Genomic DNA, 16,926 nt, shown 5'->3' on the forward strand with positions numbered 1-16,926 from the left:
TAAACAGAGGAGAATGAATAATCTAATGGGGTATGATTTCTAAACTTTACTTGGACTGGTGAAATGATGAAATCAGAAGACCGTGATAAGTTGTATATTACATAATGTAATATCTGCAGCAACCACTAACAAAATTATACAAAGAGTTACATTCAAAAAGTTACACACGAATTAAAAGAAAATTTAAAATGGTCAATTGACCTAGAGGGAGGCATTAAAAATAAAACAGAACTAACATAAAACAAAAATTAACCCTTAAGACATCAATAATTAAATTAAATGTAAGTGGCCTAAAGACAAAACTTAAAAGTCAGAGATTAGATAAGTGAATAAGAAAACATGACCCAACTGTGTGCTATCTACAAGAAACTCACTTTAAATGTATCAGTGTAGATAGGTTAAAAGTAAAAGGATGGAAAATCTAAACCTTTCAAAACTAATATAAAGAAAGCAGAAGTATCTATATTAATATCAGACAGATTTCAGAGAAAGAAAAATTACCAGAGACAAAGAGATATATAAAATAATGATAAAAGGGTCAATCCATCAAGATGATATAGTAATCCTAAATATGTATGCACTAAACAATAGAGTAGTAAAATATGTAAAGCTAAAGCTGATAAAACTGGAAAGAATAAAGAAATCAATAATTATAGTTAGAAATTTCGATACCCATCTCTCAGCAATTGAGAGAATAACTAAACAGAAAAGTAGTTCAACATCATAAATCAACAGAATATAATCAAAATGCCAACCCCACAAAGTAGAATTCTTTTCAAGTGTCCATATACCAATATTGACCTGAACCACAGATCTTAACAAATTTAGGAGTTTTAGAGAGTTTTAGAGTGTGTTGTCTGACTAAAATGGAATCAAACTATAAATCAATGACAGATCTCCCAACTCCATGGAAATTCAACAACACTTTACTACATAGTCCATGAATCAAAGAGGAAAGTCTCAAAGGATAAAAATGAACTGAATAAGAGTGAAAATGCAGCATATTAGAATTTTTGGTATGTAGCTGAAGTTGTGCTGAGAAGGGAATTTACAGCATTATGTGCTTATATTAGAGAAGAGGAAAGCCTTAAATCAATAATCGAAGCTCACACCTCAAGATCATAGAAAAATAAGCTGAAAGCAGGCAAAAGGACAAAAGTAATGAAGAAAAAAAATTCTGTGAAATTGAATACAGAATTTTTTAATCAATGAAAAAGGAAGTGGCACTTTGAAAATATCAATAAAATTGACAAACCTCTAGCAAGAATAACAAAGATACAATGAAATAAAATGCAAATTATTAAATTCAAGAGTTAAGTAAGAGATCTCACTCTAGATTCTGCCAATCTCCAAAACATAATAAGAGAAGACTGAGTACAGCTCTTGCTATGGTTTGCACAGAGTGCTCTGGGTTCTCACCAGGATGTGCTGCCTTGTCACAGGCCCAAAAGCAACAGGGCCCATCAGTTATGGACTAGAACCTTCAAAGCTGTGAGCTAAACTAAGCCTTTTCTTTCTGTAAGTTTATTGTCTCAGTGCTAGAAAAGCTGACCAATACAACTGTGAACACATAAATCTGACAACTTTATATATGAAATGTGAAATGAACCCATCCCTCAAAAAACACAAATTAAAACTTGTCCATTATGAAATAATTTGAATAGCCAGATAGCTTTCAACAAAGTTGAATTCTAAGTTCAAAACTGCCCGACGGGAAGCTGGGCACAGTGTTTCACGCCTGTGATCCAGTTACTCCGGAGGCTAAGGCAGGAGGATTGTAAGTTCCAAGGCCAGCCTCAGCAACTTAGTGAGACCTAGTCTCAAATTTTTAAAAAAGGCTGGGAGGTACGTTGGTGGTAGAGTGTTTGCCCAACAGCTTCAAGGCCTTGGGTTCAATCCTCAGTACTGGGGGGAAAAAGACCTCAAAGTGGATAATGGACTTAAATGTAAATTGTAAAACTCTTAACTCATACATAGGAGAAAAAATTTCAGGATCTAGGGTTAGAGGAAGGATTCCGAGACTTGACACCAAAAGCTCAATTCATAAAAGAAAAAAAAAAAACTAATAAATTGGACTTCATCAAAATTAAAACTCTGCTCTGTGGAAGACTCACTTAAGAAATAAAAAGAAAAGCACACATTGGGGAGGCGGAAATCACAAAATATATCTGACGAAGAATTAGAGTCAAGAATGTAGACTATATAAATAATGCTTATATACACAGTGAAAACAACAAACCAATCCAATCAGAAATGACCACAACAGGGAAGGGAGATAGCTCAGTTGGTAGAGTGCTTGCCTTGCAAGCACAAGGCTCTGGGTTCAATCCCCAGCATTGAAAAAAAAAAAAAAAAAAGAAGAAGAAGAAAGAAAGAAAGAAATGGCCACAACAGATGAAAACAGTTTTCACCAGTGAGGATTTGCAAAGAGCAAAGGAGCACACTATAAGATGTTTAATTCTCTTAAGATTAGGGAAATGAGAATTAAACCCACAATGAGATGTAATTAGGCACCTATCAAAATGGCTAAGATAAAAATTAGTGACAATCCCAAATGCCCGAGAAGATGCTAAGAAACATCTGGAAGAATCTAGAAGAAACTCTGGAGAATGGTTTGGCAGCATCATAAAATAATGAAGATGCACTTACCTTATGGCCAGCCATGGCACTCCTGGGCACTTACTGCAAAGAAGGAAAGAAAGTCTCTGTTCACAAAAAGCCTGTACATTAGCATTTGAAGTAGATTTATTCATTCACAATGCCCTGATGTCCTTCAAGAGTGACCAGTTAAACAGGCTGGTCTATCCAGGCTGCTGCATACTGCTCAAAAAAAAAAAGGAAAACAAAACAAAACAGACAAAAAAGACCCACAGAGTCTTAATGCAGCCAACAACCTGGATGAATCCCCAGAGAATTATGTCTAATGAAAAAGGCCAGTCCTGAAAGATTACATGCTGCTTCATTCCACTTCTATAACTTTCTTCAAAGGACAAAATCATAGAAATGGAGAAGAGGCTGGTGGCTGCCAGGGGTTCCAGGGTTTAAGTGATGGGGAGTGGACATGGCTACAAAGGGCAGCTTGAGAGGTCTTGTAGGGGTGCAAGGGTCTGTATCTTGGCTGGGTCATTGTTAATATCCTGATTTTGATATTGTACTGTTGTTTTGCAGGATGGGAGGATTGGGAGAAACTAGATAGGGTGGAAGTGGAATTTTATTTCTTACAACCACATGTGAATCTATAATTATCTTCAAAGTCGTCTTTTTAAAAAGTTATGCAGCAGCAAAATGACTGATTATCCCCCCAAAAGTAAAAATGGACCCACTCTATAATCAGGATAATTTCTTATTTTAGAATCAGCTGATAAGCAACTTTAACTCCATCTGCAAACTGAATTCTTCTTTATCATGTAACCTAACATATTCCAGGTTCTAGGAATTGGGAGGTGAACATCTTTGGGAAGTTATTATTCTGGCTACCACAAATATATCTACAAAGAAGTAAGTTTCAGAGTAAGTGCAAGGACATGGGAGTATAATCAACAATTTAAGTAGCTATAAATAAAACCAATGAAACTTATAGAAGTAGGAAACATTATAATTAAATTTAAAATGTCAATGGAAGATTAAACACAACTGAAGAGAAAAATCCTAGAGATATGAAAGATAGATTCAAATCTTTTCCAGAGTGTAGCTCAAAGAGACAAAGACAAGGGCAAGATAAAATGATGTTAAAGGGCATGAGAGCAGAGGGGTTTGGTCTAAGATGGGCCAGCCCGAGTCCCAGGATGAGCTCATGAGGATGGGAGGGGAAGGGGTTGAAGAGATGACCCTGGAGGAGGCCCCAGGGTTGTTGAAAGACACCACTCTTCATGTCCTGGATGTCCAATGGACCCCAAATATAATCAAAGGATATTCACAACTATCACAGCAAAGCAAAATTGCAGAACATCCAAGAAAAAGAGACTTAAAAAAAAAACAGCGAGAGAAGAAAGATCACTTACAGCGTTGGGTGATGGACCCCCTGTGAGCAATAGTAATAGAAGTGATATCATCTCCCATTGCAGAGTAAAACAGTTATGAACTTATACCCAGTGAAACCATTTTTTAAGATCTTGGTTAAGAAATAATTTGCATAAGAATAAACATTGAGTTTGCCTCCAGTTAAGTACCTACTATGCGCTAGGCACTCCTAGCCTCGTGGCAGTCTTCTGGGGGAGGCATGAAGATTCTCACTTGACTTGGGGAAAACCGGGTCTCCGCGAGCCTAGACTTGCCAGATCCGTCTGATCCCAGAGCCCCTGCTCCGTGCAAGAGGATGTGTCCTAGATTGCCGTGGGTTTGCAAACGAGCGATGGGGACAGGGGACCGAGAGCGCCGAGGCGGTGATGCTGGGGCCGGGTCCAGGAAGAGGAGCCCGGGCCTCGCTCTTTCGCCTCCTCTCCCTGCATTGCCCTCCCGCGCCTGGCCTGCCCAGCCGGCGTGCTCGCTAGCTGGACGGCCGTCTGGCTCCTCTCTCTCCTTCTCCGTCTGCGGGCCTGCTCCTACGATGGCGGGTGTCCAGAACCTCGAGGCCCACTCAACTGCCCGCGCGGGCAGGAGGAGCCACCGCACTTGGCAAAGCCCAGGGTTCCCCGACTGCTGCCGACAGTGGCTCCTCTGCCCTGGCTCCCCGGGGTCTCCTCCCCTGGACCCTCCCACTCTCCAGTCCTTTCTTAATAGGAACCTGAGCGGAGCGGCGGCCCAGGCCTGCTTTTTGGAAGGGACGGACCCGTGTCACGTGGCCTATCCCCCGGTGCACGCAGGATGGGCTCCTGACCCTCATCCGCTGCCTGGCCAGTGAGCTGACTTTGGAAAGGGGAGACGGGACGACGGGCTCCTCGTTGGGATTTTGGAATGGGCATGAGATGAGGGAACTGCGCGGATGTGGGTGGCAGATGCGGGAACTGAGACGTCCAAGTTGGGGCCGCGGATGCCGCGGGGCGGGGCGGTGAGGACAGCCGCTCAGGTGGACTCCCCCGCCCACCGACCCCAGGCACGGGCCACCGAGCGCTCCAGACGCCCCCCCCCCCAGGGAAGGCGAGCGGGGCTGCTGACTCAGAGCAGAAGGGGACAGAGCCTCCGCGCCCCAAGGCCAGGCTCTGCCTGCTGCCGCCCGCGGTGCTGGCCCGTCGCCCTGAAGCATGAAGGATGTCTGGTCTTGTTCCCGCGCTGGCACCATCCATCACCCTCTCCCGGGCCGCCCACTCCCCGGCCGCTGAGCGGCGCCCTCGCCTTCACCAGAGAGGAACGTCCCACCTCGGTGCCCCGAAGCCCAAGCGGTGTCCCAACTGGAGACAGCTCAAATGCAGAAGTTGTCAGTCCCCCGCAGAAGTTCAGCGCCTGACTCTGGGTGGAGGAGCCTCAGTCAGACAGCCCTGCCCTCCAGGGACTCGGGCAGAAGGGAGAGGGAGGGACGGGGAGGAAGAGAGTGGGAAGGGGAGGGAGGGGGAAGGAGAGAGAGAGAAAGAAAGAGGAAGAGAGAGGGAGGGGGAGGGAGAGAGGGAGGGGAGTGAGGGGGAGACAGAGGGAGGGAGAGGAGGGAGGAGGAGGGAGGGAGAGGGAGGGGGAGAGAGGGGGAGGGAGAGGGAGGGAGGGAGGGGCAACACCGAGGCCTCTGGAAGAGTAGGGGTGTGAGGGTGGTGCGACAGAAGGCCTGGATGAGGAGTGCATGGGACAGGGGACAAGAAGACTTTGGAAAGACAGCTGAGAGAAAAAGAAAGAGAGGAAGCCGCAGCTGCTGTGTCTGAGATGCTCTGAAGGAAGAGGAGGCCACCTGGGCAACGGTAAAGGTTGAAGCACAAGAGAGGACAATATCACAGAGCAAAGTCCCCAAAGGAACTTCAAGGCGGGCCAAGTCAGGAGCAGGACCTGCTGTGCAGGGAAGGCAGACACATGGACTTCAAGAACAGATGAAGGCAGAAATCAGTGTGTGTCTGGGGTGGGGGGTGCTGCAATAAAAGGAAACTGCATACTCCATCTGTGAGTCAGGAGGTGAGGTCACCCGCTGAGGGTAGGTGGGTTTGGGACATCAAGATGACTGTAAGTTGAAATACCCACTGAGAGCTCCTGAGATCATAGAGCCCTGTCAAACATCAGAGACCTGCTCAGATTCAGTCCCACCTCAGGGCCTTTGCACATGCTCTTTCCTCTGCTGAGAACATCTTGCCACTGCTCCTTGCAGTTTCTTACCTTTCAGATCTTGGTTTAAATGTCATCTCTTCAGATTGGCCTTTCCCCAAACTTCCCCCTGAAGTAGGCCCCTCCCCATCTCCCATGATTCTCTACTTCAGCTCCTCTATTTCTTCCTCCATTTATACTTGCAATTACTTCATTAACTGTTTCTTTCTTTTTCCTCCCTTGTTCTTCCTCCTCTTCTTCCTCCTCCTTCCCTCCTTCTTTTTTGTCTTGCCCAACTGGTTTGGAAGCCCGCAGAGATCAGGGACCACATGTCTTGTTACTGTGTCCTCTGGTTTAGCCACGTGAGAGCAGAAAGGCAGCCCATCCTTCCTAAGGAGTGAGTATCAGAAATCTCATGTCCCTGGGGTGCGGATCCGCGGGGCTGAGAAGTTCTCCTGGGTGGGGGACTCCAGGAGGCCTTCAACACAACGTCCACCCCACTGGAAATCCAGGGTGCCAGTGGGAAGTCACTGGACTGTTAGATAATAGGGAAGCAAGGGGGAGTCACCAAAAGGGGACAGGCAGCCAACTGGTGCTGGCATGGAGGGATGCCACCCAGAAGATCTGCTACATGGCTCTGAGGAGTGGTCAGCTGACAGCCCCCAGCCACAGCACCTTTGGGGCCCACCACCGAGTCTGAGTGAAGGCCCTGCTTTTCTAGGGCAGCCCTGGTCAATGACTTAGCATCAGGGGCCTCCCCAATGTGAGACTGCCCTACTGGACAGTCTCTGCTCCAGTGCTCCATATCAGGGTGGCCAAGACGCTGTCATTGAGATTGTCCAGAAACCAGAGACTGGGATAGAGTCAGGAGCCCAAGAATTTTATTGTGGCAAGGAAAGAGAGGTAGGAGGTGGACCCCTGACAGAGAAGAGGAGGGCGGAGCCGGCCACGAGGACCCCAGGGGGCTCCCCAGCCCCTCCCCCCTTATCCTCATAGGCTGCTGTGACAAAAGGCCACCAACTGAGCAGCTTCACACAGCAGAACTCCATTCTCTTTCCTGGTTCTGGAGCCAGAGGTCCAAAGTCAAGGAAGATGCCAAGGTTGGCTCCTCCTGCTGGCGCAGCAGGAGAGCCGCTGCAACCCTCCCGCTGGCTGCGGCCGGATGTCCTGAAGTTGTTTGGTTGGGAGACGCTCCGCTTCGGGCTCTGCCCCCTCCTCTGTGCCTCTCTGTGCCACCTCCTCTTCTTCTGAGGACGTCATCACTGAATTTAGGGCCACTCTAATTCGAGGATGATTTCATCTTGAGGTCTTTAGCTAATTACATTTGGAAAGGCCCATTTCCAAATAAGGTCACCTTATGAGACTCTGGGTAGACAGGAATTGGGGGGGTTGCTATAGAGTTCACTGTACCTCCCTCTTGATTCCTAAAGCAGCCTCAGCATCTGCCTCCCTGGGGACCTGTAGAAACGAGCAGGTGGCCCTGTAGCTGGCCTGGCCAGGAGGTGGGAAGAAGAGACATTCACTACCTGTTCATTTCCTAGACATAGCTTTACTGCCTGTGGAACTTTCCAGAGTTGGAATCTTAGAGGTAGGATCCAGAGCTGGGCATGAGACTGAGGGGGCTGCTGTGGTGAACTGGAGTGGGTGGGGGAGTGGAGGAGGGGCTGAGGGGGTCACCAGCGGGACCTTCAGAGGACAATCCCATGGTTGCCCTGGCCACCTGCGCTCTTCTTGAGAGGTCACAAGGAGCCACAGCCATGTGATTGGGCTCTGCCCCTCCCTCCTTGGCCCTCAGGGAGAAATGGACCTTGTGTTGGGAGCAATCAGAATGGCCAGTATCAAGGAACAGGTGCTAGGACCACAGACTTGGAAAGAAGGGATCATGGGTCAAAAGGTCCGCTGGAATCTGGGGACCTCTGCTGCCCTGGACTAGCTACTGGATTCACAGAGAACTACATGCAGTGTATGTACGGTGCCTGCAAAAGCAGGACCCAGAGCAGAAAAACCAGGGCACACCAGCAAGCAAGCCGCTCCGCACGCCGTCTGCACTCGGCCTTTGCGTGTTTTGACACACGAAGTTGCCCATCTTCCAGAAGAACGGAGTGTTCAGATTCCTACCCTCAGCTCAGAATTGCTTGGGGACGTTGCCATCTCCATGTAAGTAACCGCTTCTGCTTCCTCAGGTCTCAGAGCTGCACCCAGCCTGCTGCTGGCCCCGGAAGGCGGCTCCAGGTCCGTGCGTGGCACACACATCGAAAGCATCTGGCTTGTTCTCGGCGATGGCTGCCCAGAGCTTCCGAGGAGCTTCTACTGGTCACCCGAAAATTCAAAGGCCTGCACTCACCGATTCTTGCGACTGGCACACGTCTTGATTGTCGTTATCAGCACACGTTAACCCCTCTCCACTGACGCCTCCTGTCCTTCAGCGTGTTTTCTGCCAGGTCCCGACTCCGCAGCCCCACAGGGCACAGACAAAGCCCTGGGCAGCCAGGGGAGTCACTCTAGGGCTCCCGGTGGTTTCTGGTCTTTGAGGAGAAAGTGGACTTACAACCCGGGCAGAAGGTGGCTGGTTTTCCTCTTCCTCCGCCTCCACCGCCCCTCACCCTCTGCTGCCCCAGAGCTTCTGCTCACCTACCCACTCAGCGCCTAGCCCTTAGTGGCATTTTCCAGTCAAGTTCTAGAAAATTGTAGGTCTGTGTTCTTTTTTTTGTTGTTGGAGCGTTTGTTATGTGAACACGTGCCGTTGTATTTAAAGACACTGTCACCACTAAGCGCCATTACCTAAGACAGAGAGCTTCTGGGAGACTTGCCCGAAAAGATGACCAAGTCAGGTTGTCATGGGCTCCTGAACCCAGCCTGGAAGACACCCAGGAAGCCACCAGGGAACATCCTGAGAGCTCAGAGCGGGTACCCAAGAGTGCCTGAGAGCAGGGCTCCATTCCTGCCGGGCCACAGGAGGAGGGCGGGGTTGCTATCTGTGGCCCCAAAGGCAGAGACTTGACCCATGATCCCCGGTTAGATCCATGTGAAAAGGAAGGAGGAGTAATCCAGTCACTGGGTCGCCATATTAAGCAAATAATAATACGGGACACCCGGTTACATCTGAATTTCACACGAACAACAAATAATCCTAGACAATATTTGGGATATATTTATACTAAAAGATTATTCATCATTTATCTGAAGTTCAAAACTGACTAGAATCTGGTTTTCTATCTGGAAATGTTCCCCGGATGGTGTGGTTTTGTCACCGGAGGCCATCGGGGCTTGGGGACTGACCCAGATGTCAGATGGCAGGCTTGGGTGTAGGAGCCCGTCCCGACCCAGCAAGGTACCCCTTCACCATGTGCCCTGGGATGGAGGGTCCGGGAAAGGGGCCTCTGTGCCCTTCCCCAGAGTCCCTGTCCCTGAGTCCAGCAGCACCTGGTTGGGAGCTCTGTCCTTCCAAGGCCTCTAGCAGCAGCTGCTGCCTGTATCCAAGCAGCCAGCCTGTGGGGTGGTACGGGAGCCAGAGGCCCCCGCAGCTGGGCACCTTGTGGACCTGGGGCCAGCTTATCAAGCCTCCCATGTGGCAAACGTCCACCCACCCCTGAGCTGTTTCCCTGGCCCACCATCACCCACGTACTCCCGATTAGGGGATCGAGTGACTTACAGGGGCTGCTCTTCCCCAGGGTCGGCATTTGCATAGGGTGATGGATGCCGGGATGTCATCTAAACACATCTGCACTTTGCATATTAAACAAAGCAATTTCCAGAGGAAGCCGGGGGAGCTTTGTCTCCTTCCAAGAACATTTCCTCTGAGTCAATTTCGCTTTTCTTTGGGCAGTACATTCCACGACTGTCCTGGGTCCCTCTCCTCTCGTAGCCCCCACACCCACCCCATTGCAGTGACCTCAGTGTGGAGCAGGAGGTTGCCTGGGACATAGGGCAAAGAAGGACGCGTCCTGGCCAGGATCCCCCAGCCCTCCTCCTTACCCCACGCTGCTGTCCTCCCCACTGCAAGACACCTGTGACCAGCCCTATCCATCTGCACTTTTCCAGGCACAAGCCACTGGGCTTTGTCTGGAGCCGGGGACCGTTTCTGAGTTCTGATCTCTGATATCATACAGTGGAGGCTTCCTCTAGATGAATCTAAGCCTTACTCCAGGAGATCTTTAGACTGATGATAAAAATGTCACACATTATTGTCCCATAAAATTAGGCTGAATATTTTTTTTCTCTCCAAAGGAGGAAGGAGCAAGTTTGGAAACCCCTGGATTTGGTTCCAGGTCCTGTGGTCTGAAGGCCAGCAGCAGCATTGTAGTTCAGTTACTTACATGGGGTGTGACTCTGGGTGAAGTCACTTAGCCACCGAGTGGACACAGCCATCCCTCCTCCAGTGGCCCCATGGCCCTGGCACACAGAAGCCGCGAGGCACCTGGAAAGCCTCCAGCAAAGGCGTGTTCATGTCCCTTCCTGCCCTGGTGGGAAGGTCCCGAGCTGACCCTGGCAAGGAACGAGAGCAGACCTGTGGCTGTGGCCGGAGGGGCTCCTGTGGAGTCACATACTGCCTCGCGGTGGGAGGAGGACGGGAAGGCGGAGACCTTCACTGAGACACTGCTGTGCACCTGACCCCGTGGAGGACTAACCAGACACATGGCGTGGAGATTAAGAAAAAAGACTCAAGTTGAACTCATGGCGATCTGGATTCAAATCTGATCGCTGTAACCATAAGCAAGTAGGTTAGCCTCAGTGGGTCTTCAGGCTCCTGGTGAGGCATGCCAGGGTGCCGCGGGAGGTGGCGGCATACAGCAAGCATCCCTCTAGTGCTGCTCATGTGCCCGTGCAGTCAGCTGCATTGTGCAGGTCGGGACATTGGCAGAGACTCCTGAGTCTGTACCAGTCTGGACCCAAAGCTCACCTGCACCCCAGTCCTGGCCAATCTCAGCATGTCAGCCCCTGCTGAGAACCCTGCAGGGTTTCCCATTGTTGAGCAACATCCTCAACAAGGTTGACGAAGTTCAGCATGATCTGTCCCCTCCAATGTCCAGCCTTCTCTTTTTCTGCACTCTCAGCCACCAACCAACCGAGATTTCCCGAGCAAGCCTGGAACATCTGTCTCTCTCCCTCCCCCCTCCCCCTCCCTCTCCCTCTTCCTGAAATACACTTCCCCAGTCTCACCAGGCTCCCCCGACTCCTTCAGCTCCCAGCCCTGACCTGCTTCTCCAAGGCTGATGTCCCTGGACAACCAATGCCCATCATCCCAGCCACTACAAGCCAAGTTGGGTTGCCCGTTCCCTCTCCCGTGTGTCGTGGAGTCTCGGTGTGAGACCCGCTTCAATCACTGGTTTTATGTGTCTTCCCCGCTAAACTGTGAACTCCCACCCTAAGGCCAGCGAAGGGGAGAGAGCGGATCTGGGTTCGAGAGGATTTGCCTGTCTGGGCGTTCCCTGCAATGAGACTTAAAACAACTGCTAGTCTTTGAGCCCAAGGTGGGTCCCTGGAGGATATGTCTGGTTCTATAAAACCACAGTGTGCACAGCTAAGATTCGGGGCAGGTAGGGAGCAGTTAGTTCAGATTTCCAGTCTTCCTCTGCGGACCCCACATTCAATTCTGGATTTCATAGAGATATATCCCAGGCAATAAATCTCCATAAGCCAGTATAAACATGCATCTTTTACTTTCAACAAGACATCCTGCTACAGTCCTCTTCGATCTCTTCGGGGTCCTTTCTGCTTCCCTCTCATCTTGAGCATGTCCTGGACCAGCAGGCAGGCTGTGCCATTGAGCGTCACACTCAAATGCATTTCAAAATCTGAAGAGTCCATGTGTGCTTTGTGCCTATTTTTTTTTAAAAGGGCTTATGCTTCATTGGATCCAACAGAAATTTTGATCCAATTGAACTATTTAATCATTAAAGACCTTTTGTACTTACACTTGCTATTATCCGTGTGTATCTTAACGTCCCATTTCTCTGGACTCATGAAAACAAGACCTCATATAAAGCAGTAGGAGGGTGTCTCAGATTGGCTTCAGACTTCTCAAGTTGTACTCTGAGTTTTGCTGCTGATCACTGCTTGATTGATTGATTGGAAGATTGATCGATGGTGGTGCTGGAGATTGATCTAGGTGACCCCCGCCCCCCCCATCCTGAGCCCTCGGAGCCTGAGGTGGCTCTCGGATGACCTTTCCTGCATCAGGCGGACACCTGGCAGCAGTTTTGTCCAGAGAACTGCCAGACTGAAAAGAGAACGGGTGAAGAGACTCTCCAACAGGGATTTCCTTGTTTATTAGATTCCAGATACACGGGACCAGGGTGAAGAATCCCAGGGCATGTGGTTTACATGGAGGTCTTTGGGAGAACATAGACAGGGGTGGAGATATGTACAGGGGGCCATGTGGCAATGAGGGACTGCCATTTAAAAATATATACATCTCAAGAAGCCATTCCAGTCGTATCATCATCATTAGAAAATAAAGCAATCTTTCCACATGGTGCTTTTCTTTGGTGCTGCCCTGCGGGCACAGGCTCTGGGCCCTTGCGTGGTCTTTGTCACCCCCACGCCTCCCTGGCCCGCAGGGTGGGGGCAGGTCATTCCTCAGAGGCCCTGCTCTCTAGAGCCTCGGTCCTCCACCTGCAGCCTGGGAAATCAGTGACGTTTATGTAGCAAAAATCGGGAGATACTCTCAAGTTCACGCGTGCCATCTGGAACCTTCAGAAAGGACAGGGACAAGGAAACCAAACAAAACCCAGCCAGCACCACCTTCTCTGCGGTTGGATTTTCATGTTTTATTTCTTGGTTGGTTTCAAATGACCTGTATCATGAGCGTACAACTGAGGGGGTGGTTTCCTTTTTACAGATTTTCTAGAAACGGCAGATTTGGGGGCAAACTTGGATTCTGTGGTTTGGGGGCACAGGGTCTTCTGAACTCTCTTCGCTGTCCCCGCTCTCACCAAGTGGAGGCCCCACGGTCTGGGTGGGCTCCTAAGAAGTTGGCCTCTGCCCTTCTCTGGATGTCCAGGACCCTCCCCACAAGGCCACGCCAGGGCTTTCCCATGGGGTGGAGTTCCCACGGTTAAGGGGGCATTTCCTGTGACGGCAGCTCCCCCCTCAGGCCTGCAGCCCCCTCTGCTGGGAAGGTCTGGCTCAGGGAACCTGCGGAAGCACCAGATGCAGGTAAAGGTGCCCACGTGGAGAACACGCACCTGCTCCAAAGCAGGGGCCGCATGACAAGCTGCTTTCCCCCAGAAAAGGTGGACCAAATGCCAGTGCGCGCAAGCCCCTGGAACTCGGACAGCGGCCACAGTGCAGACAGCCTGGTGCGGGATGAGATGCTGCCTTCTGCGCCCCTCCTCTGGCAGGCAGCAGTGGGGCTGGGCAGTCGCAGAAAACACACCCAAGTTCCCTCGCTGAGGAGCCTCCGAGTCAGGGCTTGGTGCTCGGCCCTAAGTCACGAAAGGCTTGGTGTTCAGTCTGGGTTCCTTAATGCCACAGAGGTGACTGCAGTGGCCACACTCACCCACCCACGGATGGCAGCATGAGGTCAGGACGTGAACCATCAAGTTCAGCTCATCCAGCAACTTAGGACCTCAGATTCCCCACAGGCCAAAAGAAAAGGTGGGCCTCCTGGAATCCTTAGTATTCCCTGTGCAGAGGGATCAGAGATGCTCTGCAGCTGCTGGGCTTAGCCAGCTCTCCTGTCTAATGGCCTCAGTTAAGTCCCAATGCAGCTCAGGCCCAGCAGTTTCTGGGGGCGGGGGTTCACACCAGGTCCACCTGGTTTCCCCAGAAATAGCAACTGCTTCTGATGGAAAAGCTTGGAAGAAGCACCTGGTGTCAGATGCAAAGTGAGGAGTTCAAGGATGTCACTTGAGTGGAGTGTGCCTGGGACTGAGGAACTTCTTGGGACACGGAATCCTCAGTTAGAACTGGGAAAGTCCTTGGCAAAGTGTGCTGGTGGGTCCCCTGTGCAGCAGCAAGACACTCTGAGGACCCTGCCAGAGCTGGCCAGGACAGCTACCACCGTACTTCCTTGGTGACCCGTATGCACCTGACCCTGTGGAATACACAGGACGGTTACCTCCAGGATCTACTGCCCTGGGAGCCAGACAGGGCTTGGCAGGCTGGGTCCCCTGAAGCCCATCTCCAGGGCTGCACCTGCTCTTTGCTGCAGATTCTTCCTGTTCTGGGCAAAAGTTCGCTGGGGTCTTTCCCCATTCTACCCTGACCTCCTCACAACTGCCAGCCTTAGGCAGAAGCCCCCACACCCTGGGATGGGGACTTCCCTCGGGTCTGGACTTGCTCTGAGGGAGGAGGAGGAGGGAATCAGGGAGGCCTCTGCTCTTCCCCGAGCCAGCACATCCTGTCCACGGGCCCTGGCGTCACTGGTGCTGGCTGACGTGGAGTGAGCTCGAGGTAGGGGAGGGGCCTCCTGGGAAAGGAGAGGAGGGAGATGGGTGGCAGGCAGGTGGGAGGCACCGAGGTGGGGCACCCAGGAAATGGGGTGCACCTGGGCCACCAGCTGGGTGTGCCTGGGACTGAGAAGGAGGAGGGAGCAGCCATCTGGACTGTGGAAGGTGCGGAGCGTCGTGAGGGGACTCTGAGGGCCTCAGCACAGGCAGGGCCTCCAGAAGATGCTGCTGACCCAGGGACCTGCCCTCCAAGTGGCCCCTGCCCTGAGCACTGCCCACCGGGGCCCTGGAGCCGAGGAGGGTCGGAAAATGCCCCGACTGCTTCCTGGTGGTCTAGTGGGGAGAGTGGCCACTTCCTCTGGTGGCCTCCAGTCCCAAGGGGAGTCCACCCTGGCCCAGGCCTCAGCGCTGCCCATGAGAAGGAAAAACATACCGAAGAAACAGCGGGTGACAGATGAGCCCACGCCCTTCCCCCCCCCACTGCACCCAGGAGTCTGCACACACAGCCAGGAGGCGGACGTCCCTTCACTGGCGGCTTAGAGCCATGATACAGGGGTCAGGGCCGAGGCTGGCGGCCGTGGAGCGCTCCAGGTCGGTCCGTCCATTTGTCCGTCCAGGGCGGCCGTCAGACCTTGGCCTCCAGCATCTCCAGGAAGAGTTTGTGCATGGGCACTTTGCCCTGCAGTTTGACGCTGTAGAAGTGCTGCACGGCCTTGGCGGCCGTCTGCCGCAGCAGGGGCAGCGTCAGCAGCAGCTTGCCCGTCCTCCGCGGCTCCTCGTGGCGCTGGCTCAGCTCGTAGTCCTGCAGAGCCTCGTGCAGCAGGTCCTGCAGCTTCTGCACGGCCTCCAGGTCCTCGATGTACATGGAATCTGCGGGCACAAGGCAGGTGTGAGTGGGCCCTGTCCATCAGGCCAGCTCCGGAGGCTGGCGGACGGGCGCGGAGAGGCCCAAGGCCACAGAGGGCGTGGGGGGCTCAGACCCTGTGAGAGATCTGCATCTAAGGAAGAGGCCACCAAGAGGCAGCCACACTGACGCCACAGGGGGTGAGCCTGGGCCCGACCGTCCTGTGCTGGAGGAGCCGGATGTAGAATCCTGCTCCCTTGCCCGCCAACTGCGTGACTATGATTTCTCGGTGCCTTGTTTTCCTCATCTGTGAAAGGCCAGACCTACCTTAAAGGGTCAAAGGAGTCACCCAGCCTCAGGGTGACAACAGTGTCACAAGCGTGTACCCAGGGAGCATGCGGCCACTGGCACCACCGGCACCATCACTGTCCCGGTCAGCCTCACCACGCTGCCGCCGCCAGTTCCTCTGGTCTGCAGGGCAGTCATGACCCCGCAGGGTTCCAGTTGCTCAGTGCAGACACAGATGAAGGGCTAGTGGGTCAGGCGCCCTGTGCTGGCACCTGGGGCGCAGTGATGGGGGAGCTGGGGTGGCTCAGAGGCAGAGCGCTTGTCTGGCATGTGTGACGCTGTGCGCTCTGCACCAAGCACCGCACAACAGGAGAAAAAAAAAGGAAGGACTTTGAACTTAGTCCTCAAATTGAGGGTTTGAATGAAATTCACCTAAATCTCAGCAAAGCAGGGAGGTGCTGCTGGCACTAGACTAACGTGTGAGTCAAAGGAGGCACAGGGAATCTCCGGGAAGCCACGCACTGGGGAAAGATAACCAAACTTCTTTTGACCTTCCTTGATGACTCTGGGCTTGATGATCCTAAACTGCAGTGCCCAAGGTTGATCCTGATGACTCTCTCAACCCTCTGGGTCTATACTCTGCCTGTGTCCTCCAGGGTCCAGTCTCTTTCTGTGTTGGGAGTAGTAAAATGACAGAAAGGACTTCAGAGTCTCAGATGCTGTGTCACTTTGACCAAGTTGCTTAGCCTCTCTGAGATTGTTTCCTTATCTGTACAGAACAAATAGGCATGCAGACTTATAAGCTGGTGGTAGGGTTTCAGGAACAGCACATCACCAGGTACTTAGTCCGCACCTAGTATTTAGCTATTATTATCATTATAGGGGGCCCTGGGTCTGGGGGTGAGTGTTCTTGCAGGGCTGGGCAATCCTGGGGCCATACCGAGTGGTAACTGCATTCTTCTGCAGTTACCAAGGCAGCAAGGACTCCTTTGCCAACTGGGAGGTGGAACATGGCTCTGTTCCTATACAGCCACGTACAATGTAAATTGAAAGGTGGCTGGTCCCTGCGAGGTTGGGCCCTGGCTGCCTGGACTCCCCTCCTCATCCTGTCACCCTCCCCTCCTTCCCCCAGGAGGCCAAAATTGGCAGGTGTCTTCGACCAAAAATGAAATAAAATAACATTGCAAGATTAATTTCTCCACAATCCATCAGCAAGTCTGTATCGATGGCATTGATAAACTGTTA

General features: G+C 51.6%; 1 protein-coding gene across 6 annotated transcripts in view; it reads right to left on the reverse strand.

The window, feature by feature from the left end:
- ESRRB (estrogen related receptor beta) overlaps positions 1-16,926 on the reverse strand; it is a 514,135-nt gene that overhangs the window by 341,579 nt on the left and 155,630 nt on the right. For 3 of the 6 annotated variants that reach the window (XM_079128065.1, XM_079128062.1, XM_079128064.1), the window contains one exon: positions 12,362-15,419. In XM_079128065.1, the coding sequence (XP_078984191.1) occupies positions 15,175-15,419 (245 nt within the window). In that variant the 3' untranslated portion in view covers positions 12,362-15,174. Of the gene's footprint in view, positions 1-12,361; positions 15,420-16,926 lie in introns of those variants that run through there. The other 3 variants (XR_013761975.1, XM_079128063.1, XM_079128066.1) reach the window with 3 other exon arrangements.

Source organism: Sciurus vulgaris (assembly GCF_902686455.1).
Source record: "Sciurus vulgaris genome assembly, chromosome: 2".
Lineage (NCBI taxonomy): Eukaryota > Metazoa > Chordata > Mammalia > Rodentia > Sciuridae > Sciurus > Sciurus vulgaris.